The sequence below is a fragment of the Jaculus jaculus genome, chromosome 6 (assembly GCF_020740685.1).
Source record: "Jaculus jaculus isolate mJacJac1 chromosome 6, mJacJac1.mat.Y.cur, whole genome shotgun sequence".
Classification (NCBI taxonomy): Eukaryota; Metazoa; Chordata; class Mammalia; order Rodentia; family Dipodidae; genus Jaculus; species Jaculus jaculus.
In genome coordinates, this window is record NC_059107.1 from 160,758,565 (window position 1) to 160,786,128 (window position 27,564).

General features: G+C 47.4%; 1 protein-coding gene across 12 annotated transcripts in view; it reads right to left on the reverse strand.

Annotated features, from left to right (window-relative positions):
• Efcab6 (EF-hand calcium binding domain 6) overlaps positions 1 to 27,564 on the reverse strand; it is a 224,086-nt gene that overhangs the window by 89,213 nt on the left and 107,309 nt on the right. For 10 of the 12 annotated variants that reach the window (XM_045151826.1, XM_045151827.1, XM_045151824.1 and 7 more), the window contains 7 exons: positions 26,378 to 26,488; positions 24,038 to 24,146; positions 16,141 to 16,308; positions 11,439 to 11,498; positions 11,176 to 11,336; positions 7,552 to 7,722; positions 5,235 to 5,403 (listed from right to left, as the gene is read on the reverse strand). In XM_045151826.1, the coding sequence (XP_045007761.1) occupies positions 5,235 to 5,403; positions 7,552 to 7,722; positions 11,176 to 11,336; positions 11,439 to 11,498; positions 16,141 to 16,308; positions 24,038 to 24,146; positions 26,378 to 26,488 (949 nt within the window). The other 2 variants (XM_045151834.1, XM_045151835.1) reach the window with 2 other exon arrangements.

The following is a 27,564-nucleotide window of genomic DNA, read 5'->3' on the forward strand; positions in this document are numbered from 1 at the left end:
CGGCCAGCCAGAGTCTCAGGAGGCGCACAAAGACTTCTGTAAGCCCAAGAGTCTCAGGCACCTCCCCTGGGGCTCTCCTTGCACCCTTCTTTTGTCCGAGACAACACAGCAACATACTCCGTAGACTGATGTCACTCCTTGTACGCAACTCACAGTAAAACATGATCAACCACAACCATGAACAGATTGAAAACAGTTTATCCATTCCAATCCTGCCGCTGGGTCTTTGCTGGGAGGCATTCCCCTGAAAGTGTCTCAAAAACTAATGAACCAGTCTGCCTTTCACGATGCACCAAATAGTCACTTCTGTCATCTCTGAGGCATGACTTCAATGGAAGGCTGAGTCTTCTTTGGGACCTGACATCTCAAGGAATTGGTGCTGGACTTTTGTTGAAAAATGTACCCAGAATGGCAGAACCATCTCCTGTTCAGTGGGTAAAAGTTCACAAGAGACCCTACCTCAAATAAGGTGAAAGGTGAAGACTGACATCTGAGGTTACCCCCAGACTTCCACATGCATGTCATGGTACATGTACACACACACACACACACACACACAGCTGAGAGGACCCAAGCTTTTCCAAGTCCACTGACCACAAAGTGACTTGGGAGCTTGGGACAGAACTGTCACATTTCTACATCTACATGTGATAGGTTTGCTGGGCCTCTTGGTATCATGGCTTTGTAGTTTCTCTGGGATTCTCCAGCACTGCACAGTTCATTTAGTGTTAATCTTGTACCACTTGACAGAAAAGTCCTTCCCACCAAACTGGTATCGGTGTTCTGTGGCCACGTGTGATGAAGGCCGTAAGACAAAGCTGTGACTCTGAGGACTCCTATGCATTCTTCTCCATTAAGAAAGAGCGGCCTTTCCTACGTAATCAGAGACTTGCCATTTTTAGTGTTCCTTTTTCCCTTCATGAACATCTGAGTCTGTGCAAGCCAAAGAACTTCCTCTGGCATTGATGGCTCTGAAGGTGTGCCATGAGGGATTGTGGGTCTTGTCTGTGCCTGATGTGTGTGTGCACGCATGTGGAGGTCAGAAGACAACCTCACGTGTTGCTCCTCAGGAATGCTATCTATTCTTGTTTTATCTTTATTTATTTGAGAGAGAGAAATAGGCAGGGAGAAAGAATGGGTGAGCCAGGGCCTCCAGCAGCTGCAAATGAACTCCAGATGTGTGCACCCCCTTGTGCATCTGGCTTACATAGGTCCGGGGGGATCGAGCCTAGGTCCTTTGGCTTTGCAGGCAAGTACCTTAACCACTAAGCCATTTCTCTAGCCCCCATCCTTTTTTAAAGACGAGTTTGGCTAGAATGGCTGGCCACTGGGCCCCGGGGATCCACCTGTCCCTGCCTCTCCCACACTGGGATTATAAACATGTACCACTATACCCAGATTTTTTTTTCATTCTGGGGATCAAACTTAGGTCTTCAAGCTTATGAGGCAAATACTTTGCTGACTGTGCCATCTCCTCAGCCATTTTCTTTATTCTTAGAAGTAACTTTGGGGGCTGAAGAGATGGCTAGTGGTTAACGCACTTGACTGCAAAGCCTAATGACTTGAGTTCAATTCCCCAGTACCCATGAAAAGCCAGATATATAAAGTGATACATGCATCTGGAGTTAGTTTGCAGTGGCTGGAGGCCCTTGCATGCCCATTCATTCTCTCTCTTGCCTTGCAAATAAATAATTTTTGTTTTTTGGGTTTTTTTTTGGTTTTTCGAGGTAGGGTCTCAATCGGGCTCAGGCTGACCTGGAATTCACTATGTAGTCTCAGGGCGGCCTCAAACTCACAGCAATCCTCCTACCTCTGCCTCCCAAGTGCTGGGATTAAAGGCATGCACCACCATGCCTGGCTAAATAATTTTTTTAAGTGGCTTTGGACTGACACAAAATTCCAAGTTGACTTGGCTTGATTTTGTCCCCCTGCCCCCAGGATGTCAGTTATTGTCTCTCTTTTCCAGATCCACTCAAAATCCCATGGCTATTCAGAATTCTCCCTATGTTTCTGGCTGTCCCCAAATCAACCATGGGCAGGGCAAATGGCAGGTAGCCTAGAACTGAAATGAAATTTACACTGCACTCTAAAAGTCTGAAAAGTTAGGCTTTTTTCAGTTTGAGTACAGCCAAGTTTATTGCCTCCTCAATAAACAAAAGTGACAAAAATAAACAATACTCATTAGAGAAAGAGAACAGAATCCAAAGTCACTATACCATCGAACTCACACTGTCCAGAACAGAAGCAGTGAGCAAGCAGGAGATATGGCCTCTCACATGAGGAGTCTAAGTGCCCAGGTGTTAGAATTTACCTTCAAACCCCAAGTGTGCTCTTCTGAATCACATGTCCACCAGAAACCATACAGAGCACAGCACGCAGGGCAGTAGGGGACACGAGCTGGGGAGGAGGTGTAGGGAGCCAGCCAGGCAGATAGACTGTATTTGCTATGGGCATGCAGGGGCACAGTGGAAGAAGGACCTGACGGTAAGGAAAGCTGTGCCAAAGCGAAGTTGTGTGCCAGGCAGGTGCCAGCCTGCTATGTTAGGGATAGGCTGGTGTTGGGGTGTGAAGAACAGGGAGAACTGGGGCAATCGCTCCGGGGCTTGCTGGCTGAGCTAGGAGGCTGGGCTGCATCTAGGTGAGAAAGGAGCCACGGTGGGCTCTAGGCAGGAGGGTTCTTGTTGAAGGGTTATTCTGGGGCTGCTCTCAGAATATACTGTTGTGGGGCCAGGGCGCAGACGGGGTTCATGATGCAGTGGCCATAACCCCAGTGGAGGGATGCTATAGGGGTGTGTGCAGTTAGGTGAGGCAGGCTATCATGTTCTGGCCAATCTTGAGGGAAGCCAATAGAGTTCAGTGATGAACTGGAAGCAGGTGTTAGAGAAAGGGACTCATTACAGCCTCCATGATTCTAGCAATTAGAACAAAGGCGGTCCTTGGCTCCTGCCCGAGAACACTCAGAATGCTAGAGGGGAGCTGTTCTGAGATCCCCAAAGTCTCTCCAGTGGCCCTGTAAGGAGGTCGGGCAGGCAGGTGAGGCTGGAGGTCAGGGGTGTCGTGTCTGGGCAGTGCACTGGGGAGCCCCTGACCTGTCAGCGACAAGGAGCCAGCCAGAAGACTGGAGACGCTGCGCTTGAGCAGTGCCCAGGTGAGAGCAAGGAGCCAGGCAGACAGCGGCCCTAGGCTGGCAGTGTGGCGTCAGGACAGTCACTTCCCTCTCTGAAAGGTCATGGGTGGACCAGTACCTCCTTCCTCATGGGGAACCTGGCTGGGTGATGTCCGCAGGGCTGGGAGATGTTAGGGCTCACAGCTGGTCCAGGAATGGGATGAGGACGGTGAGTCAGGTGACTGGGATGAGGATGGTGAGTCAGGTGACTGGGATGAGGACGGTGAGTCAGGTGACTGGCCCCTGGTGGCCTCTCAGCCACTGCAGCGTGGGCTGGGGAGACTGCCCAGTGGGTAGTGCTCACTGAGCAAACACAAAGGTCTGGACGCAGACATCCAGAACCCACATAAAAAGGCAGACAATGGGCTGGGGAGATGGCTTGGTGGTTAAGCACTTGCCAGCGAAGCCTGAGGATCCCAGTTCAAGGCTCAATTCCCCAGGACCCACGTTAGCCAGATGCACAAGGGGGCGCACGTGTCTGGAGTTCATTTGCAGTGGCTGGAGGCCCTGGTGTGCCTCTCTCTGTCTTTATCTGACTCTTTCTCTCTCTGTCTGTCACTCTCAAATAAATAAATAAAAATAAACATAAATAAATAAATAAATAAATAAAAAGACAGACACTGAAGTGGGCAGCTGGAATCCCAACCTTCCCATGCCAAGATGGGGGACAGCAGAGTCCCCAGAAGCTCGCAGGCCAGCCAGCCTTCGAAGCAGAGAGCCACAAAGAAGAGACAACAAGGCAGAAGGTGAGGAAGCCATCGAGGTTGTCCACGGACCTCCACACATGCCTGTGGCATACGTGTGCCCACACTCATTTACACAAACAACACCCAGGAAAACCCCCCTGCGGCTTGTTCTCATAGCTGCCTTCCCTCCCCTGAGGCTGCTCTCACTGAAGTCCTCAGTAATGACCACCATTAGCCACCATGTCCCCAAACTGAGAATCTGGAGTCATTTGAATCTTTCCTCTCTCTTATGCCTGATTTCTGAGCATTGCTTAACTACCTATCCCCAAATCCCACTCCCATAACTGCTGTGCTTACTACAGACCTGTGGCATCGTTTTGTTTTGTTTGGGGAAGAGGAGAGATGTCGAAGGTCTCCGCAGCGCCCCCACCTGGGAGCCTCGGGTCCTGCTCTGCTCACAGCCTGTCCCCACGAGGTGAGGCTCGGCAGCAGCTGTTACAGAGCCTGGCCCAGGCTGATGGCAGGTACGTAGCAGGCTCTCATGATCACGCTTCACTTGGAGCTACGTGTCATTACCTGCTAAATCTGTTCACACAGAAGGACACTTGGACATACTAACAGGATGAAATCCTTAACAATGGCCAAAGCTGAGTTAGCTGGAGGGATTGTTGTAGGAATTTTAAGCAATCATTTCAACTAATGCCTGAGAAGTCTGAGTAGAGCCCTTCAGGCAGAGCTCTCTCTGGCAGAGACTACCAGCTCCCATAAGCTCACAGGAACCAACGCTCTGCCTTGTCAGGGGCCATAGCAGCTTTTCTGTTTCTTCAATTTCTAAAGGAATAAATTACAGCATTGTGCGGACTCTCCACTGTCGCGCAAGGTCCTGGGAAGCTTTGTTCTTCCACCGCACTTGGGCCCAGACCTGCAGTGCCAGGCACACGGTGGGTAGACCAACGGTGCTCCAAGTAAGGCTTGGCGTTCACATATGGGCTTAAATATCAAAACCAAGTCACGCCCAGATTGGAGCTACTCTTGGAAGAACTTTGCCAAAAATGATTTTTGGCCCAGAGAATCCTTTGAAATTGTCGAATGATGCTAGAAATGGAGCTGCTTTAACCTGGAATACGCCTTGCCTGCCTTGACTCTCCTCCAAGAATGCTGGCAGAAGTCGGGCAACATGCCCAGCCGGGACTGCCCAGCCTGCTGCCCCTCGCAGGGCAATCAACAAACCTTCCTTTCTAGTGCATGGTCTAAAGGGTGAAGTCCTTCACCACCCGCCAGTCCCTTTCCCCACCACAAAATAAAGTGAAAAGAGCAAGAGAAACATAGGTGTGTACTAGTAGAACAGAACAAGAGGGTGTGGGCAGGAAGAGTCCTCCTACCTTCCGGAAGTCCTGCATGCTGACCTTCCCATCAGGCGTCTGGCTGACGCTGAGAAAGTGCCTTCTGAACACTGGGTCCTGCTGCTGGATACGGACCTTGAGCTTTTCAATGACCTCTTCTTTGGTCATGTTCTTGGTCCTTGTGGGTGTGTTCCTGACAGGTGGGGTTCTGGAATGACAAGCAGGTACCAGATGATACCAAAGAACACTCTCTGTGCATGCCACGACAGCAGGTTCATCACCAGGGTCCCAAGAGAGCAGATGGGTGCTGAGAGAGCGGAGGGTGGGTTCACGCACTTAGCAGGCTTCACAGTCCCAGAGCCAGCGCTGGTGGCCAGCAGCACGGAGCCCAAGGACAAGGTCCTGCTGGCCTGTGCGTGGGGAAAGGCAGGCATGGGAGAGGAGGCACCTGTGATTGTACTAGAAGCTGGGTGCGGGACTAGATGCCATGGTTGAAAATGTTAGGTTTTGTGTGTGGCATGCATGCATGTCTGTACATGTATGGGTGCACATGTGTGGGAGGGGAGTCAGAGGTTTATGTTGGACGTTTGTTTTTCTCCTTATTATTTTATTTTTATTATTTTAGGGAGAGAGAATTGGCATGCCAGGGCCTCAGCCACTGAAATTGAACTCCAGAAGCTTGTGCCACCTTGTGGGCATGTGTGACCTTGAGCTTACCTCACCTTTGTGCATCTGGCTTATGGGGGATCTCGAGAGTAGAACATGAGTCCTTAGGCTTTGCAGACAAGCACCTTAACCACTAGCCATCTCTCCAGCTCTGCCTTGTTTTTTGACACAGTCTCTCACTGAACCTGAAGCTCTCTGATTCTGCTAGACGAGCTAGCAGCTTATGCTGGGAATGCCCCATCCTGCCTGCAATTCCTGGCACATGCACCATGCCCAGCTCTTACGTGGATGCTGGGGGTCTCAGCTCAAGTCCTCACGCTTATGTAGCAAACACTTTACCCACTCTCTCTTTTTTTTTTACCTCAGCCCCTCCCCCTAAAAAAGACATTTTTATAAATTGAGAAGATTTAAAGGCAGGTCCCATCAGGAATCTTCAAGTTAAATAGATCAGCCACTCGATTTAACTCGATCTGGGGAGTACTGGAGCACTCCATATTAATCTGTGAGGTCAACTTGATTTACAGAACATCACTGTGGGGTGCCCTGAGAGTGAGAACCAGGTTTGCAGGATGACACTTTGCTCCTGGCCCCTTTAGGGAAGAACAGAACAGACATCAGCTGGCCATGGAGAAAGGGCATCTATTCCTCTCTCCACTTCTGTCCCTTATGAGAGCTCCGCAACAGCCTACTCTTTACACAGTGCTTGGTCATCTTTACTTCTTTCACTGGCTTTAAGAAGCAGACATATCTTATCACCAAATATTTAACCTTTCTCTTAAAATACCGTCTTTCTGTCCACTTATGAAGTGGCTCATATGGAAGAGCCAGCTATGCAAATTTCATTAGCAAATCATTATATGCTTAGGAGATCACTAGGCAACTCCCACCGCCCAGTGCTTAAGGACTCAAAAAAAAAAAAAAAAAAAAAGATATGGCAAGTAGAGTCTGCAAGATTTTAACCTTTCCTGTGGATTTATGCTACGCTATGAACAAGCCAGTTAAAATAATATCTTTTCATTAGGCTAAACTTGCATTTTTTTCATAAAGAAGAGGGATCATAATATTCACCAGAGCAATTCTTTTATAGGTTTACTGAGTGTTTTTTATTATCACAATTCCATTTGCCAATCATTTAAATAATTCCACTATCCATATTACAAAATGTCAACTGGCTTGATGAGTGTGTTTTGCAATAAATATGGAGTTTCTGGAAAAGCATAGATGTGAGTGCAGGTACAGCCAGGTTGAACAGGAGGTGAGCCCTCCATTCCTGCCAACCTCTAAGTTCAAGACTGACCTTGGCAAGTCCCTGGCCTCTCACACCACAGCACTCCCATCTCTAAAGTTAGCAGGCCGATGCAGTGGTTCCTGCCACCTGAGCTTGCTCTCAGACCTTTTCCCCCATGCTAGGCACTGCATGCCCTGTGTGTCTTTTCTCTATTTTTTTTTTTTTTTGAAGTAGGGTTTTGATCAAAGCCAGGCTGACCTGGAATTCACTATGTAGTCTCAGGCTGGCCTGAAACTCACACAGGTCTTCCCTCCCTCAGCTTCCCGAGTGCTGGGATTAAAGGCGTGCAGCACCCCTCCTCTCTTATTGAAATAAAAAAGCTACTCATGACTGAGCTTGTGGGCAGGTACACCAAGCGCCCAGGCTTTTTGGTGCAGTGTCTTTCCCGCTGTTTGTGTTTACCTTTCAGGAAGGCTTGGCTGGTCTTGTCCCTCTTTTTGAAACTGTCCACTAAGCTGATCCTGTGACCCAAGCAGTGGAGACACAGCTGCTGAGCTACTGCTTCCCAAACATGCCAAGAGCTTCTTATAAAGGACTCTTCCGGAAACCGAATCATAAAACTTACTGAAGAGTCTAAATTTGAAAAAAACATCACAGCACACCCGTTAGAGAGGCCAAAAGTAAAACGACGTCCCCCAAGTGCTGATGAGAATGTGTAGCCAGAACGTCATCCTCCACGTGTGAGAGTGCATAAGGTACAACCACTTTGGAAGACAGTTCAGCCACGATATGTACAGTTACCAGAGACACTAGCCATTCTGGCCCAGGCATCTACCTGAGAGGAATAAAAATGTTTATACAGAGAGTTGTGACTATAAAGTTTCATTTGTTAACAATCAAATACTGGAAACAAACCTTATATCTAGTAACTGGTGGAGGCAAAAACTGGTAAAGCTACACAGTGGAGTACCACTGAGCCTCAAAGAGGACCGGCCTGTGGCATATGTACCTACATGGGTGAGTCAGTCATTACAGCTACTGAATCAGACTTAGACAAAGAAGAGAACACCTCTATTCTCTCCATTACACAAAGTTCTAGAAAATGCAAAATTACCCACAGGTTATTTGGCAGAGAACAATTAGTGCTTGTGGGGGAGGGGAGATCACAGTGAATTGCAAAAGGGCACAAGGAAGTTTGGGGTGATGGGAATATCTGATCTTATGTGATAGTTTCATGGCTGTAGATACATGATAGACTTCATCAAATTTAAATGCGTGGAGCCTGTTACCTAAGAGGTATACCACAATAAATACACTCACAAGAGAATTCTAAAATTATAAATCTGGTATAAAATTACTTAAGCACTTACGCTGGAATTTTATCCTATGTAACTTTCATTAAAATGTATGATGAGATGGTAAGACTTGCTTTTCCTCTTTCTACCTCTCTCCCTCTTCTCTCTCCCTATGCCAGGAATCAAGTTCAGGTGGGCAAGAACTCTGTCACTGGTTACCCCAAGCTCCAGGACAGATTTTCAATATTTTGTTTACTATTTTTCCAATCATAAAAGTTGTACACATTCTTTGTAGCAAGTTTGATGAGGTCCAAGGAGAAAGATGAATTCGTTACTAGTCACCAGGCTGTGAAGCACAGTGGTGATGGACCGGGGGCCTGGAGCCGGCCTCTGGGCTGGGCACAGCTCTGCGCTGGCAGTACCGTGAGCTGAAAGGCAGGAGCTCCCGGCCGTGATCTGGGGACACTTCCAGGATGTGGCTACCAAGCTGCTGCTTGTGTTTTCTGCACAGCTTCTCACACGTGTGTCCAGCAGAGCGCCAGAGGTCACGTGTGCACATAGGAGCTGTGTCTTTGCTTGGACCCCAGGAACATGTGTTATGTGGTCCACGCCTGCTCACATGTTTTGGTTGAAGGTGAAGGGAAGGATGGGAAGTCGGAGGGTGTTCAGAGATGCCATTTCTACATCTGGCTCTTCGGTCCCATGTGCTGTCATTTCTGCGGCATCAGTGACATCCAGCAAATCATTATTTTACCCCGAGCTTGTGTGAAAACACACCAAGTATGCTTGTGGTCTACAATTATTCCTTTTGAATGTGTTTTAATTTCTCAGATAACAGTGATGATGGTCTGCTTCAAGTGACCAAAACAGGTGTTCAGGGATTTTCTCAGAGCACAAAATGGCCATGCGAACAAAGTGTTGAGAATGCCAACACTGTGGGTATGTCTTTACTTATCTGAGCTTCCGCGACCTCATCAAACACACAGACGGTGAACGACCATCACAGAGGCATTCTGGGAAGGCCGAGAGGGCCATGGCAGCTCTGGGCTGGCTGGCATGCTCCTCATAGTATGCCAGCAGCAGCGGCAGAAGATGCTTATGACAAGGGAGACTCAGCTCTGGTGGTACTTGTAGCCATCGCTTTGTGACGATTAGGAGATTGGCTTGGTTTCTGTCTGGGGCTTCTAAGCTCTTTGATTGCACCTGCTGTAATTTCTGTCACCTCATTGAAAACTATCACATTGTTACTTTGACCCTGAGCTGACCACCATCTGAGGCTGGCCCACTTGTCCGATTGCTCAGCCCAGAGATGAAATACCTAGTTTTCCATGACTAAACCATGAGTGGTCTGCCTCTATAAAGCCAAGAGTCGTTTCATTTGCATTGTTATAACCAAGGTTTCATGTTTTAATTCCATATTCCAGTCTTGAGAGTTCCCTGGAAACCAGAACTTGGCATGCTCAACCAGAGCAGCTAGACAGAAGGACCATCTAAACCCAGCAGGCACTCGGGTGCCTTGTGGACAGCAAAAGCTACACAAGATATCACTAAAAAGTAAAGGAAGAATCAAATAAGCTAATCAAAAAATGGGCTATGGAGCTAAATAGAACATTCTCAAAGGAAGAAATACAAATGGCATATAAGCATCTAAAAAATTGTTCTATGTCCCTAGTCATCAGGGAAATGTAGATTAAAACTACATTGAGATTCCATCTCACTCCTGTCAGATTGGCCACCATCATGAAAACAAATGATCATAAATGTTGGCAGGGATGTGGAAAAAGAGGAATCCTTCTACACTGCTGGTGGGAATGCAATCTGGTCCAGCCATTGTGGAAATCAGTGTGGAGGTTCCTAAAACAGCCAAAGATTGATCTACCATATGACCCAGCTATAGCACTCCTAGGCATATATCCGAAGGACTCATCTCATTTCCTTAGAAGTACGTGCTCAACCATGTTTATTGCTGCTCAGTTTATAATAGCTGGGAAATGGAACCAGCCTAGATGTCCTTCAACTGATGAGTGGATAATGACGATGTGGCACATTTATACAATGGAGTTCTACTTAGTGGTAAAGAAAAATGAAGTTATGAAATTTGCAGAAAAATGGATGGACCTGGAAAGGATTATACTAAGTGAGGTAACCCAGGCCCAGAAAGCCAAGCGCCACATGTTCTCCCTCATATGTGGATCCTAGCTACAGATGATTGGGCTTCTGCGTGAGAAGGAAAATACTTAGTAGCAGAGGCCAGTAAGTTAAAAAGGAGATATAAAGGGAAGAGAAAGGAAGGGAGGAGGGTACTTAATAAGTTGGTATTGTATAAATGTAAGTAGAATGATTGAGATGGGGAGGTAATATGATGGAGAATGGAATTTCAAAGGGGAAAGTGCAGGGGGGTACGGAGGGCATACTATGGGATTTTTTTATAATCATGGAAAATGTTAATAAAAATTGTGAAAAGATAAAAAATAAAATAAAATAAAATTTAAAAAAAAGTAAAGGAAGAGTTTTGCTTGACCCAAGCTATGAGAGCACTGGGGCGTCCTAGAGACCCAAATGGAAACTGTCCCCCATCCCACTGCCTTGGCACAGGGGCTCAGCTTCTCCATGTAGCCTCCTGACAAGGCAGTGGTGAACTTAGTCCAGTGCCTACTTAGGGCTCAACAAATAGTAGGTGCTGCTATTATTCCCCAGGAGTATTATGAAAATACACAGAGAAAGGTTTAACAAAGAAATGGACTTGATAAAAAAGATGGAATGAATTAATTTTATAACCAAAAAAACTTACTTTATGAAATGTTCATTTTTTAAATATGGGCAGAATATATGCATGACTTTCTTGAAATTAGCTCGACTGATGGAGCCTGTGTCTCCAAGGTCATATGACTGCAACATGGTATAGAAAGCTCGAAGATTCCTCGAAATTGCATCACATACCATTTTGTCCACCTAATGTGAGAAATAAACACATGCCCTAAGTTGTAACCTAGTGTTTGGATGTGAGCAGGCAGGCAACCAGGCCCCCACAAAGAGAATGCAAGTGTGACTTACTGAATCCCAATCCAGCGACAGAGGTGTCTTGTTGTCCGTAGGAGGGGACACTTTTCTTACCTAAGTGTGAGAGAGAAAGTACATCAATGAAAAACCATTCATTAACAGCAATAGGAGCATTGCAGGCAGATGCCTGGGTGTGAATCCTCACTCTGCACTGACTGGCCAATAGTGGAGAGACCGTCAGCAGGTAAGTGAGCCTCCAAGTGCTGTGTGGAGCAGAGACGGAACAGATCACACTAGTTTTCCTTGAACAATAAGCATGAAAAGATGTCCTCTAGAAATTAACTGGTGTAGTGTCAAAGGACAAGAAGAGGGTGTTCCTGTGTGTCAGGACAGCAGAAAGGCAAAGGAAGAGACCTGCCAGCACTGGATACTGGCACCACACCAGTATAAACTGGCAGACGGTTGCTGAAAGGCACTCAGTCTCAGGGTACCTGTGGATGGCATGAGAGAAGCGGGTGATCTACAGAGTAGGCAGACACAGCCGTACTGGTGAGTGTGGCTGGGGCAGGGGTGACAGCAGCCTTCCTCCCCGCCCCCACCTGGGCTCCCTGGTACCCTCTGTGTTCTGGACTCTGTACACACATGCCTCACTCAAAGTCATTCAGGTAATGAATCAAATTAAGCACGTACTCTCATATATTATTTTTTAATTCCATTTCTAGAATCTTATACTGAAGTAACAATCTGGGTGACACGAAAGAGTGGGTTTCAAGTGGTAGCAAAATTTATGAAAGGAAAAACAAGTAAATGCCAAGATTATGATGGCAGCAATACTTAGTCTCTTTTTTTATATATAGAGGTCTTTTTTTTTTTTTTGGTTTTTCCAGGTAGGGTCTCACTCTAGTCCAGGCTGACCTAGAATTCACTATGTAGTTTCAGGGTGGCCTCAAACTCACGGTGATCCTCCTACCTTTGCCTCCCGAGTGCTGGGATTAAAGGTGTGCACCACCACACCTGGCTAGTCTCTTTAAAAAAAAAAATTATTTGCAAGCACAGAGAGATGCAGACAGGAGAGAGAGCACTCCAATGGGTGCACCAGAGCCTCTAGACACTGCAAACAAATTCCAGATGCATATGCCACTTTGTGCATCTGGCTTTATATGGGTACAGGGAAGTTGAACCTGGGTCCTTAGGCTTTGAAGACAAGTGCTAACCACTAAGAAATCTCTCCAGCTCCTTCAGTCTTTTGTAATTAAAAAAAAAATTATTTGTAAGTAGAGAGAGGAGAAAGTATGGGCACACCAGAGCCTCTTGGCACAGCAAATGAGCTCCAGATGCATGTACCACTTTGTGCATTTGGTTTTACTTGGGTACTGGAGAATCAAACCTGGGCTGGCAGGCTATGCAAGCAATCACCTTTAATAACTGAGCCATATCCCTGTCCCTTTAGTATCTTTTAAAACAAAATAGCAGAATTTCAGTGTTAAACATTAGTAATGTGTCAATAAATGATGAGACAAAAATATTGATTATATAAGATCTTATTTTCAAATAAAAATGGGTATAATACACAAAGCACATATCCAAACTCATCAAAATGTATGTTATATATGTGTATTAGTCTAGTTATCTTCTTGGTGCTTGGATAAAACACTCAACCAAAAGCAGCTGATGGGAGGAAAGGGTTTATTTTGGCTTATGGCCTGCTGAGGAAGGTTTATCATGGCAGATAAGAAATGGTAGAGCAGGGCTGGAGAGATGGCTTAGCCGTTAAGCACTTGCCTGTGAAGCCTAAGGACCCCAGTTCGAGGCTCGGTTCCCCAGGACCCATGTTAGCCAGATGCACAAGGGGGCGCATGCATCTGGAGTTTGTTTGCAGTGGCTGGAAGCCCTGGCACGCCCATTCTCAATCTCTCTCTCTCTCTCTGTCTCTCTCTGTCACTCTCAAATAAATAAATAAATAAATAAAATGAACAAAAAAAAGAAATGGTAGAGCAGAGGCTCCATTTCTCAAATTGCCACCAGCTGGGGACCAAGCATTCAAAATCCATTAGTCTATGGGGGACATTGACTGAAACTGCCACATACTCTTTAAAAAATATCATTTATGGGCTGGAGAGATGGCTTAGCAGTTAAAGTGATTGCCAGAGAAGCCTAAGGACCCAGGTTCGATTCCCCGGTAATCGTGTAAGCCAGATATACAAGGTGGTACATGCGTCTGGAGTTCGTTTGCAATGGGTAGAGGCCCTGGCATGCCTATTCTCTCTCTCTCTCTCTCTCTCTCTCTCTCTCTCTCTCTCTGTCTCTCAAATAAATTAAATTAAATATTTTTTGAAAAAGCTATCATTTACACCCAAGCATGCTGTTTTGGAAAAAGCAAGTGCATGGGCATGCATGTTTAATAGTTCTAGCTCTTAGAATCACTGGTGCTTTTTCTCTTCTACTTGCATGCCTGTGCTTTTTGTTTTTCTAGTTCATTCGTTAGTTCAATCACGCACCAGGGCACCATGGACAGTAACAACAGGAACGCCTCCATGGAGACAGGGCCACACATGGTGCACATGGGACTTGGTGGTCATGACTGGTATTAGGGGTGTCCAACAGCGTAGCTGGAGATCTTCTCTGACTTGGCCAGAGCTGTCAGAGAGCCCTGAGCAGGTGCTGGGCCTGAGCTCTGGAGCTGGAGCCGCCACGGCAGGAGGAGCAAAGAGGGCTGCAGAGCTGGGGGACCCCCGGGAGCCCGACGCCTGGGAGGGGAGCTTGCCTGAAGCTGCGGGGCACGAGGAGGTTCTGCTTTGTTCCCCAAGTCACTGAAGGCCATCAGAGGGGCTGCAGCATGGCTGACGTGGTCTGATAATGTTAAGCAAAGATCATGTGCCTGGCCGCATGGAAAACTTACCGTTTCCATGTCGGTGGTTAGGTTTGATCAGCTTAAAGATGTGCAGGGCTGCTGTGATGCCCAGAGTCACAATTCCCAAACATCCTTTCCCAGACCTAGCACAGCTCTGCCCTACATGGCGGTCGAAAAGCTGCAATTATTCATTTCTGTGTGGGAAAAGGCTCTATGACTCACACTGGAATTAAAATTTAAGAAGGACTGGGCTGGAGAGATGGCTTAGCAGTTAAGGCACTTGCCTTCAAAGTCAAAGGACCTTGGTTTGATTCCCCAGGACCCATGTAAGCCAGATGCACAAGGGGGCACATACATCTGGAGTTCGTTTGCAGTGGCTGGAGGCCCTGGTGTGCCCTCTCTCTCTCTTTCTCTCTGTCTCCCTCTTTCCCCTCTCTCAAATAAATAAGTAAAAATATTTTTAAAAAAAGATTTAAGAAGGACTAACTGACGAGGGCTAGGACATGGTCACTCCTTGTGCAAGGGGACACTCAGGAAATCATATTAAGATGATGACTAAAACTTAACAGATGTTTAGATTCTACAACTTTTTTTTTTTTTTTTTTTTTTTTTTTTTTTTTTTTAGGGATTTTATTTGACTTTTATTAGATTAAGAGAAGGAGGGGCTGGGAGATTAAGGCGCTTGCATGAAGGGCCTACTTACCAGAAAACAAATTCTAGATGCATGTGTCACACTGTACATCTGGGTTTGTATAGGCATTGGGGAATTAGACCCGGGCCATCAGGCTTTGCAAGCCAGTGCTTCTAACTGCTGAGGCTTCTCTCTAGCCCTCAGCTCTATTTATTTATTTATTTGAGAGCATGAGAGACAGACAGACAGACATGGGCAGATAGAGAATGGGTACACCAAGGCCTCTAGCCACTGTATATGCACTTCTAGAGACATGTGCCACTTTGTGCATGTGGCTTTACGTGGGTACTGGGGAATCCAACTTGGGGCCTTTGGCTTTGTAGGCAAGTACCTTAGCCACTAAGCCATCTCTCCAGGCTAGTTCACACTCACTTTTTTTCCACAGTAGTGTGTACAACTTTTTTTTTTTGAGGTAAGGTCTTGGTCTAGCTCAGGCTAAATTGAAATTCACTATGTGGTCTCAGGGTGGCCTTGAACTCACAGTAATCCTCCTACGTCTGTCTCCCAAGTGCTGGGATTAAAGGCAGGCACCACCATGTCCGACAGATTCTACACATTTTAAACATGTCCTGCAAGTATATCCTGCTGGATTTCCATAGCAACCCTACAGAGTGGGGCTGTCATCCATCTTGCTTTGCAGACAAGGACATGGGGTTCCAGGCAAAGGTCCAATATCTGCCACCTGATTCATCCTTCAGAGGTGGAGGCCATGCCACCTACACAGGTTCTCACTCTGGCCTTTCCATCCCACAGCCTCTCTTGACCTTGCTCAGAAACACTGGAGGTAACCTCAGCACAGTACTTCCCTCCCCAGCAACAGCAAGGCCGTGTGCAAAGGCTCCCAGACAGCTACCAAAAGCCGCCTTGTGGGACTATTTTGGTGATGTGGGCAGATAGGAAAATGCTTATCCTATAAAAGTGAAGTCGAAAAGGATGAAATGCGAGAATCATAGAAATAGGCAGCTCATCCATGCTTTAAGACATATGTTCTTACAGAAAGGCTAGGATGAGATGCCCATTTTAACTGTGTGTGCACCGCTCTGCACGTGGCTGCAAGTGGTTGCTGGGGAACTAACTTGGGCGAGTGGGCTTGCAGAGAAGCACCTTTAACCAGTGAGCCATCTCCCCAGCCCCTTACCTGCATCTGTCATTTTACTAGGAACACCTAAGTTTCCAGATAAAAGAGAAAGCCAGACGCTTGGCTGAGAACCTACCTCGGGGCTGTCAGGGAGCATGTCCAGAAGGGTGCTGATCTTCACCATGCCGGTGCCCTCGGGGTCCAGTGTCTGCACTAGTTCTTTGAACGCTGAGTCACTTAACTTGGTGACCATGCAGTTGAGAATATGCCGCAGTTCTTCCCAAGGCATCTTTCCATCCGGGACCTGAGCACGACAGTAGAGATAATATTGGGAAATTTTAAAAACACACAAGAAGACAAGAAAGCATTACATACATTCAGTCTCAGTAAAGAGCGAGCTTTGGCCAAACAATGCCTTGAAATGACAATGCCTGTCAATGGCCATGACATACACATGTAACAAGAGCAGTGGGGGCAGGGAGAGGGTGTTGGGTCTTCGCAAGCGCACTTCCCACTTCGTTTCCTATCTGGACCTAGGCAGGAGGTGGCGCGGGTCCTTTCCTGGAACATGGGTGGGCCCCCCCCAAGGGCCTGAAAAGTGTGGCTAGTCCTCTGGCCCCCAGCCCCACCTGCGCCTCAGAACTGCCCAGCAGTCCCATGACAACTTGCCAGTTTACTCAGCACATTAATTACACTTGTCGTGGGTCCCAGAGACCTCATCAATTACTTAAATGGACAATTACTTAGGGAGAAAAATCTCAGGCATGCTGCATAAAGGGAACATGAAAAATACTCCGAGGCAAGTTGTACCCACAGAATAAAAACTGTCAATAAGCAAATTAAATATGAAAATGAAGAGATCCTGTTTACTGGAACGCCGGGAAATGAAGAAGCCCGCCTCAGAGAGAGACATTGTGAATATTAATGAAACAAAAGCGTTTATTAGGCAATAAAGCTATACACTAGTACCAACTATTACTATGAGGCCCAAGAGCTGAGAAGGAGATATAGGTCGCTGAGGGAAATTAAATTGGAAGCCATATGCATGCTTAGTTTTGGAATGAGAATCAGCCTTTATCAAGATAAAAATCACTGGTAATTTCTTATTAACTTGATAACTGGAATGTTGGCATTGCCCCTCGGAAGCCTCTTGCACTGGGGTCCCTGCCCAGCCCCAACCCTCTCTGGAGAAAATGGCCTGTGGCGGTGGTACTGCCTTTTTCTCATACTTCCTGTCAGTAGGTTCAAGCCGCCTTGTCTCCTCTGTGGCCTTCATGTCCTCCCTGCAGCGGCCTCTTTCCTTTGATTTATAGTGTGTGTGTGCGTGTGCATCCGCTATGTACGGCGTGGTGTGGTGTGCGGTGAATGAGTGTATGCAGACGCGCTCACCCCTACATGCAGACACCAGAGGAGGATGTACATCAGGCGTCCTCTACCTCTCTCCTGTGAGGTTCCCTTGAGACACAGTCTCTCACTGAACCCAGAGCTACCGCGGCCACACTAGCTGACTAGGAGGACCCAACGATTCTTGAGTCTCCACCCTTTACTGGATTAGGGTGCCAGGGATTTGAACTCAGAGTGCATGAGGCCCTCTCGGGCCCTTATGCTTGCGTAACAAGTTCGCCTACTGTCTGAGCCACCTCCCCAGTCCCCTCTTGTTCGCTTCAGTCCTGACTAACACTGCATTGAGTTGACATGGCTCATGTCGTTCTCTGCTCAAAAGCTGGCACACACGTGGACCAGTTCCAGTGTCAGGGCTATGAAAGTATCTCCAGGAACATTTATACCAGGTCTTCCGGTGGGCATACGACTGTTCTTTCTCTTGGGCTGATACCTACGTGTGGAATTGCCGGGTCATGTGGTCCATTATTAATTTGTTTAAAAGCCATGCCATTTTTGAAGTAAATCGTTTTTGTTTGGTTTGGTTTTAGTTTTTCAAGGTAGGGTTTTGGTCTAGCCCAGGCTGACCTCGAATTAGTCTCAGGGTGCACTTGTGTGGAGACCAGACATGCTGGGCATTCTCACCTGTGGCTCCTCTGCTTTATTTCCTCGAGACAGAGTCTCTCATGGGTGCTGGCTGGCCAGAGAGCGCGTGAGTTGCTTCAGTCCCCACCTCCTTCATGGGGCAGGGGTCACAAGTGTGTGTGGCCATACCTAGATTTATTTATTCATTCACTCATTTTTTTTATTTATAAGAGAATGGGTGCACCAGGGCTTCTAGCCACTGCAAACGAATTCCAGACACATGTGCCACCTCATGCACCTGGCCTACCTGGGTTCTGGGGAGTCAAACCTGGGTCCTTAGGCTTTGCAGGGAAGCGCCTCCATTGCTGAGCCATCTCCCCAGCCCTAGACTCTTTCTCATGGGTGCTGAGGAGCAAACCTGGGCTGTCTCTGGCCCTTGTGCTTACATATAAACGTTCCTATTAGCAGAGCCATTTCTCCAGCCTCGAGAGTTTTAATTTTATTAAAATCCAATGTTTTTTTTATAGTCATTCCCTCCTTTTAACGCTATATGTGAGAAATGTTTGTTCAATGCAAAATTATAAAGATTTACACAAATGGGTTTCTTCTAAAAGTTTAAGCATTTTAGCTTTTATACCAAGTTATATTTGTGTATGGCACAAGGATGGGGTCTAGCCCTAACCACTGCAAAGGAGCTCCAGATGCATGTGGTGTTACGTGGATGCTGGGGCATTGAACCTGAGCCAGTAGGCTTTGTAAGCAAGTGCCTTAACTGCTGAGCCATCTCTCTGGCCCAGCACGATTAAAAAAAAAAAAAAAAAGGCTACACTTTCCCCTATCAGGTCTGTCAAAAAAGTTCATCATAACTATATGAATTTATTTATAAATTCTCAGTTTTCTTCCACTGATCTATGACTCTGTCTTTTTGTCAGCATCATACTTTCCCCCCACTTTCTGAGACAGTGTCTCATGTACCCAAGGCTGCCCTCTATCTTGCTATGTCTCTGGGGATGATCTCAAACTTCCGATCCTCCTCCCTTCAGGAGTGCTAGGACGACAGGTGTGTGCCACCACACCCAGCTTATAAGGGGCTGGGGGATCGAACCCAGAGCCTCTTGCGCTCTACCAGGCAGACACTCCACCAGGGGAGCCACATGCCCAGCCCCACACAGTCTTTAGTGCCAAAGCTTTACAGAATCAGGGGGCTTAAGTGCTCCAACGTCATTCTTCTTTTCCACCACGGTTTCAGCCATTCCACCACTTTGCTTTTCCCCAGGAACTTCAAGATCGTGTTCTCAATTGCCAAAGCAAGCCCGTTGAGATCTGGCCACTTTTCACTGGAGATGCGGACTCATGTGGAGAGAACTGCCCTTCTACACGACCGGGTCCTCCAGCGCACGGGCGTGGAGTGCCTCTTCATTTACAGATATCCCCTTTAACTTCCTTTAAAGGAGGTTTGTAATTTCCAGTGTACAGCTCTGGGACTTCTCCTGTTACATTTATCCCTAGCTGCTTTATTTTCTAAAGCAGTTTGAGTGGAGTTGCCTTCTGAAGTCTGTTTTCAGATTGCTCATTATCATGTATAAAATATAAATAATTTTTTGCATAATGACTTTATGTCCGACTTCATGAACTCTTAGTTCTAGGTGTGTGTGTGGTGCTTAGAATTTTCCACATATAAGATCATGCTGTTTTTGAACAGTTCCTGCCTTCCTTGCCCATTTGGGTGCCTTCCACCTTTCCTGGTTGGATGATCTAGAATGCCAGCACCATGCTGAACTGCAGCAAAGGCTGACACTCTAGTTTGCCTCCTGAACTTAGCCGAGAAGCCTTCACGGGGTAACCTCCCCATCAATGTGCTGGGAGCCATGAGTTTGTCATAAGCATCCTTCTTGGGTTAAGGAATCTCTCTTCTGTTTTGAATTTTTTCGCTCGCGCATGTGCACGTACATGTGTTCGGGGTGCAGGGTGTCTATGGGCACACATGCCATGGTGCCCGTGTTCTACCTGCTTTGAGACAGGGCCTCTCACCACTGTGAATGACCCACCAGACTGCGAATGAGTGTCAGACTACGTGTCCCAAGCTTTGGGTTCTCTTGACTCCACTTTATGTTTTTGCAGGGGCACTGGGAAGCTACAGGTAAGGGCCTAAAACCTGGCTTAGAGACTGGGGAGATGGCCCAGCAGTTAAAGGCTTGCAAAGCCTGCTGGCCTGGAGTGCACTTCTGATCTGGCATTTGCTTGCAGTGGACAAACAGATGCCCATGCAAGTAAGTATATAAAGTTTAATGGGCATAACCGGGCGTGGTGGTGCACGCCTTTAATCCTAGCACTCAGGAGGTAGAGGTAGGAGGATTGCCACGAGTTTGAGGCCACCCTGAAACTCCATAGTGAATTCTAGGTCAGCCTGGGCTAAAGTGAGATCCTACCTCGAAAAAAAACCCACAAAAGTTTAATGGGCTAGAGGGATGTCTTAGAGGTTAAGGCACTTGCCTGCGAAGCAAAGGTCCCAGGTTCAATTCCCCAGGACCCATGTAAGCCAGATGCACAAGGTGGCGCATGTGTCTGGAGTTCTTTTACAGTGGCTGGAGGCCCTGGCATGCCCAGTCTCTGTCTCTTTCTCTCTCTCAAATAAATTTAATTTAATTTAAAATAGAAAAAGAGAAAAGCAGCCTGGAATGTTGCTTCTTAAAAAAAAAAAAAAAGCAGAGGCTGAAGAGATGGCTTAGCAGTTAAGGTACTTGCCTGCAAAGCCAAAAGACCCAGGCTCGATTCCCCTAGGTCCCATGTAAGCCAGATGCAGAAGTTAGCACATGTGTCTGGAGTTCGTTTGCAAAGGCTAGAGTCCCTGGTGTGCCCGTTCTCTCTCTCTCCCAAATAAAAAAATTAAGGGCTGGAGAGATGGCTTAGCGGTTAAGCACTTGCCTGTGAAGCCTAAGGACCCCGGTTCGAGGCTCGGTTCCCCAGGTCCCACGTTAGCCAGATGCACAAGGGGGCGCACGCATCTGGAGTTCGTTTGCAGAGGCTGGAAGCCCTGGCACGCCCATTCTCTCTCTCTCTCTGTCTTTCTCTCTGTGTCTGTCGCTCTCAAATAAATAAATAAATAAAATTAAAAAAAATAAAAATCTTTTTTAAAAAGTGTAAGACATCTGACTGAGAACTACAGGAAAGAAGATTCTCGCTAAAACATCAGCAGATTTTTTTTAATGGGAGTGTATGTGTGAGTGGATACATGTTCACGTATGAGCGTGGCACATAAGAGTGGAGGTCAGAGGACGACTCTGGTGTGTTGCTCACCTTCTGACTTTTTTGAGGAAGGTCTCCCTTCTGGGATGCATGGCTGTGTTCACCAGGCTAGCAGACCCCAGGGCTTCCCAGTCTCCACCTCCCTTCTCGCCCTAGGCCCACTGGGAATATTTTTATTACATTATAGCATTTTATCTTTTTATTTTATTTTTATTTTTTTCGAGGTAGGGTGTCAGCTTAGCTCAGGCTGACCTGGAATTCACTTTGTAGTCTTAGGGTGGTCTCAAACTCACGGCGATCCTCCTGCCTCCCTAGTGCTGGGGTTAAAGGCGTGCACCACTACGCCTGGGTTAGAAATCTTCATAACACTGGTGCTTTCCCCATCGAGTCCTTTCTATGGCTTCCCGAGGTGGTCAAGACCTAGGCATGGTGGCAGGTGCGAACCAGCACAACGTGAAGGCACTCGATCAGCGCTGCTACTGGACAGCGCTCGAGGGACGAGGCCCCTGATGGTGGGGACACGGCATTACCATTTGTGTGCCTGGGCTGAGTTGCCAGCATGAGGCCTGGCATGGGATAGGTCTTCAATTATTTTTGTTTTTTGAGGTAGGGTTTCTCTACAGCCCAGACTGACCTGGAACTCACTTTGTATTCTCGGGGTGGCCTGGAACTCATGGTGATCCTCCTACCTCTGACTCTCATCCCGAGTGCTGGGATTAAAGGCATGTGCCACCGTGCCTGGCTGGTCTTCAATTTTTGTTTTGTTTAAAAATTGAGACAAGGTTTTATATATAACAAGCTGGCCTTGAGTTGGCTACGTAGTTGACCTTAGACTTCTGATACTCCAGTCTCTACCTCCCAAGCACTGGGATTACAGTTGTGAACAGACTATCACATTTTGATACTGATTCAGTCTCCACCTCTAACAGGGCAACAGTCACTTTTAAATGGACCAGTACTTGGAGTGATTGACATTGGTACAGTCCTCGCTATAGGAAATGAAGATTCCATGTTTTATAATTAAAACAATGCTTCCATATAGCAATGGCACCCCAGCCAGGTAAGCTAGCTTCCATAGTCTTTCCCTGGCAACTCACTTAGCACACCCTCAGCCGCTGTGCCAGGGCTGGCAGGTGTCTGTGAGGATCCATGTAGCCTGCTAGGAGCTGAGACCACGTAACTGAGGGCTTTGGGCTTTGGGCTGGCCACCTAGCCCCAGCAACTTGTCCTGAACACCAAAAGCCGAGGACAATTCTGTACCCCACACAGGGAAGGCTCCAAGCACACACACGGGCATGGCTGAGACAGCTGCTGCCTGCCGCTACTATTCACTCCCAGGGGCCACATCCTGCGGCCTGTGGATGGTGCGTCTCCCTCAACGCATGGCCTCCCCTTCAGGTGCCCTCTGTCAGCTGTGGTCCACACGAAACAACCACCAAGTCTGTGTGTGTGTGAGAGAGAGACAGACAGACAGAGAGAGAGAGAGAGGGAGGAGAGAGAGTCACAGACAGGGACAGAGAGCACATGCTCACGCAACTTTTATTTCAGTAGGTTGTGATAATGAGTCTATTTGATTATCAGTTGCTTTTGTTAATCTTTGACTGGCCTAACTCATCCATTAAACGTCCTCCTGGGGACGTGTCTACAGGAACAATGTCACGCACCCTCCTGCCAGTTTGGCTGGTGACGGACACACACGGCATCATACAGTCCAGGTGTCCCGGTCTGTTCGTCTAGGCCCGTGCAGACACACTTGCCAGATCCATCACACGCTGAAGTCACCTTCCAAATTCCAACAGTCATTCTAACTTGCGAGGGGAAATAATTTTGGACGTGCTGTTACCGACCTGGGACCATCAATGAGCAGTGGGTGGCTACAGGGTTTGGTACTTACTCTCTGAGATTTCAGGCGTCTCACAGACAAAAGGGGAACACTTGACCCCCCAGGGACATGGAACCCCATATTTCCTCGTCCACAAAGTACTTGGAAATATCAAATACGGAATGACATAGTGGGAGCCATGGTCTGCAGCATGGACAACACATTGCAAGCCTTTTAGCCACCTCCTGGCCATGTGGGCTATGGCCAGGGCATGCCTTGGAATTCGGACTTCCCCCTGCTGCCCATACTTGGGGAGCCAGCGCTGGGGCTGAGGAACTCCTCTATTCAACTTTTTATCCCATGGCCCCATTTGAATCTGAGGACAAGTCATTCTCCCTGTTCCTTATTTACTAGCGACTCAGTCACAGAATGTGTGAATGTGTTCAGTAAGTAGCAAACTTGAGAAATGTCACTATGCTTCCAGAGTATGCAAGTAGGACTTTCTAAAACAAACATAATGGGGAGGCAGGAGCTAACATTCCAAACGAGAAAAAGCAAGTTGCAGATTCATGAATTGCCTGCCTTTGCAGCTCAATTAGAAAATGAAACTGGGGGCTTTGGAAGTGAAAGAACATTCCCGCTCTGGGCAGCAAGCTGGTTCTGCACTCACAAACTCTAGGCCAGGGTGGGGAAGTTTCCACCAGCCTGGTTACTTGTGGATTAAGCAGTGGACAGTGCTCGTTAGCCCATTTTTCAACCATGCTGCCCCACTGGCACAATGGGCGTTTATCTCACTGCAGCGCAGTTAACTCTATACAGACTAGACTCTACCTTGGAGGGGGTCCTTGTCTCCCTAAGCACTTGGAACAATTCCCAGCATCTAATGGGAGCTCAAAAACTGCGTGTTGGGAGGGTACGTGGATGAAGGAGTTCTCGGAGTCTGGCTCTGAGTGTCCGCTTTCTCACTACGGGTCTGTCGAGAGAAGGCTCAGAGGCTTACACTGCTCATGACCAGCAACGCTTTCTTCAGTGAGGCGTGGTGGTCTTCTGACTGCAGGAACAGCTTTTTGATAATGTTTTCCTTGTAGGCCCGGTTTCTAGAGTCAACACTACAAAGAAGATTAGGAGAAAGACATGAAGGTTCCGCTCTTTGATTCTGCTCTTTCTTAATGCAAAATGCAAGCACCCCACAACTCCAACAGCACCTTCGTTGTGGTAGCTCATCTTCCAGAAAGCGCAGTGTATGGGAGTGGGCCTGCTTGTCACTCGGTTGGGGTGACACCTAGCAGTCCATGAGGTGTACCATCCTGCCCCAACTCTGGCCAGCCATCTCAAAGGAGACCAGAGAATAAACCATGGGTCACCACCAGGACGTGCGGGCCGGCAGCGGCAGGCTGGAACACGTGGTCTGCCTAGCTGAGGGCCTATAGACTCATAGGCTCCCCCCTTCCATGGCCGTCTGTACCCTCAGGCACTCTTGCCTTTCTTGCCTCCAACGCTCTACTCAGAGCCCAGGTTCCATAATCCACACACATGTCCTTGGAGGCCATGGTCATCCACCCTGGAGTCAGAAGCCAACTTAACAGCAGGCTCAACAGACACATACCTTTCCCACCACATAGTAGGTGGTAGAGCCATTCGTGACTGGTGGGCCTGCAGAGCCATTCGAACACTGGTTTGGAGGCTTTGCTGCTGTCTATGTAGCCGTCTCAGCATTTGCCAGTTGTGCAGTGTTTTAAAATGCTGAGGCATGAGTGCACACCTCCTAACCCTTTGCAAGACATACTCTCTAAGGCTTCCTGAGCCTGGGTGGCTCACGTGACCCACTGGCAGTGAGTGTCTCCAAGCTCACACACGTGCAGCTGACACTACACAGGCAAGTGCATGCTTGTCCACGGCTCAGCTGCCTGGCTGGGTGCTTCTCCACTGTGGGGGTCTCACTCACTGTGGGTGTTATACTGCACCCCTTGTCCCCCCCCCCCACATAACACAGACTTCAGTAGATACTGCTGTCCTCAGTGTAACAATCAAAAATGTCTCCTGACATTGCCATGAGTCTCTTGGAAGGCAATACTGTCCCTCACCCCAGTTGAGAGCCACTATTTTAAAGGAAATAAAACCCAGAAGCTGAGCATGGTAACACACACCTATAATCCCACTCAGTACTCAGGAGGCTGAGACAAGAGGTTTGAGAATTCAAGGCCAGCCTAGGACACATGAGACTCTATCTCAAAAAAAAAAAAAAACAATCAGTAAGTCAAACTTTAATCTTAGTTTGGTCAGCTCTGAACAGGGTGCTATCAGACAGGAAAATTACAAAGTAGCATTACTTAAGACATGAGCTCGCAGCCGCCTTCCAGGAACAGGGTAGGGCCTCGAATATCTGCAAGGCTGGTAACCAGGGCAGTCACTTAATATCCCTAAAGCCCGAGACAGGGATGGGAACCAGTGAGACAGCAATGGACTCTGCAGCCCATCCCACTTTGTGGTGGAGCAATGTGCTTCGGGCGTAGGTGATGAGATGATGAAAGCCTCATATTTTCCTCTGTAAGACTCATGTGAGGCGACCAGCAAAGAACACAAAGCATCAGAAGCAGAGTGTTTGGAGCGGAGGTCTACATTCAAAACCGCCACATCGCTACTTTTGGGCTCCCACTGCAACTGACATGAGACTGGACACTCCCACGGAGCCAGCGGTGAGGCCTACAGCAATAACCTCAGGGCCAGCACATCTGCACCAGCACAGTGACTGGACACAGGCTGCTGCAAACGTTCCTTTTCCTGGACACACACGTGCTTGTGCATAATCTCACAGGAACACGCTTCATGCTCGGGAGTCACGGGAGCACAGCAGTGGGCCGGGAACCCCCAGGCTGCCTTGCAAAGTGCACAGTGCTCCAAGCACTCTTTTCTTTTCTAGGAATTGAAATAATAACAACCTCATAGCTTAAGGCAACTTTAAATTAAACAGCGAATGAAAAACAACGTAATGGTGGAGAGATGGCTTTGTGGTTAAGGCGCTTGCCTGCAAAGCCAAAGGACCCAGGTTTGGTACCCCAGGACCCGTGTAAGCCAGATGAACAAGGTGGCTCATGCATCTGGAGTTCATTTACATCAGCTAGAGGCCCTGGCACATCCATTCTCTCTCTCTCAAAATAAAAATAAATTTAAAATAATTTTAAAATATTTTAAAAATGATTAAACCATAACTCACTATGGGAAAGTTGAGAGGTATTCCATGGATACACTGCCCATTCCATAAATGAAAGAAAAAGTGATCCACATGTGCTCCAGACTGTTCCACACTATGAGTCACAGAAGCCGTAGGGTTTGAACTTACCTGCTTATCTTCTTTGGGGGAACTGTCTTACTTAATTCCAACTTTGGATGCTCACAAAACAATTTTAAAAATTGCTTCCAGTTGATTCTAGTGGTGGTTTTAAGCCCAAATCTGGATTAAAAGAAAACAAAAATGCTATTTTAAACAATTTTCTCTATAATGCCATGTGGATTACATACTTAATACTGAACTGAAATTGGCAGCAATAAGTTTAGGTGATGTTTTAAACCTAAGGCAAACAAAGTCATTTAGTAAAATAGCACTGCAAATTTATGTTTTTTAATGCAAGGGGAAACCTGAATGATGGCAAATGCCCACAAGAGTATCACTTCCAAGACTGCACCTCAGCCTGGTTCAGCAGTTCAGGGAGCTCATGTTTCTCATATTGCCCAACAGGTATCATCTTTATCAGAAAGTGAGAGTCTCAGGACTCATCTGACAGCACAGGCTCCTCACAGAAAGCTCACTGGATCCTAGCATAGCACCCTTCTTACAGAAAAATCTTGAAAGCCCTCTCTTCTGAAGAAACACGAAGCACGGGCTGGAGAGATGGCTTAGCGGTTAAGCGCTTGCCTGTGAAGCCTAAGGACCCCGGTTCGAGGCTCGGTTCCCCAGGTCCCACGTTAGCCAGATGCACAAGGGGGCGCACGCGTCTGGAGTTTGTTTGCAGAGGCTGGAAGCCCTGGCGCGCCCATTCTCTCTCTTTCCCTCTATCTGTCTTTCTCTCTGTGTCTGTCGCTCTCAAATAAAAAATTTAAAAAAAGAAAAGAAACACGAAGCTGTTACTTTCATGTCTGTTCCAACTCCCACCTATCAGACCAGCAGCGGACAGTGCATTGCCATTGCCCCAAAAGAAGCCTTGCAGTCGGCCAGTACAGTGACTCCAGACGTCAACCATGACAAGTCAGGCAATCCTCAGCAAGCTGCATCAGGAGATGTGCAGACATACCAGATCCGCACCACAGCATCGGCCACTTCGCTGTCACAAGCTGTGGTGATGACGTCACCTGTCACTCTTACCTCTCAGGCAACTAAGACAGATGACCCCCAGTTGAAAAGAGAAAGAAGACTGATGAAAAACAGCTGCTCGAGAATGTCAAAGAAAGAAGAAAGAGTATGTCAAATGCCTGGAAAATCGAGTTCAGTCCTGGAAAATCAAAATAAAACTCTCATAGAAGAGTTAAAAA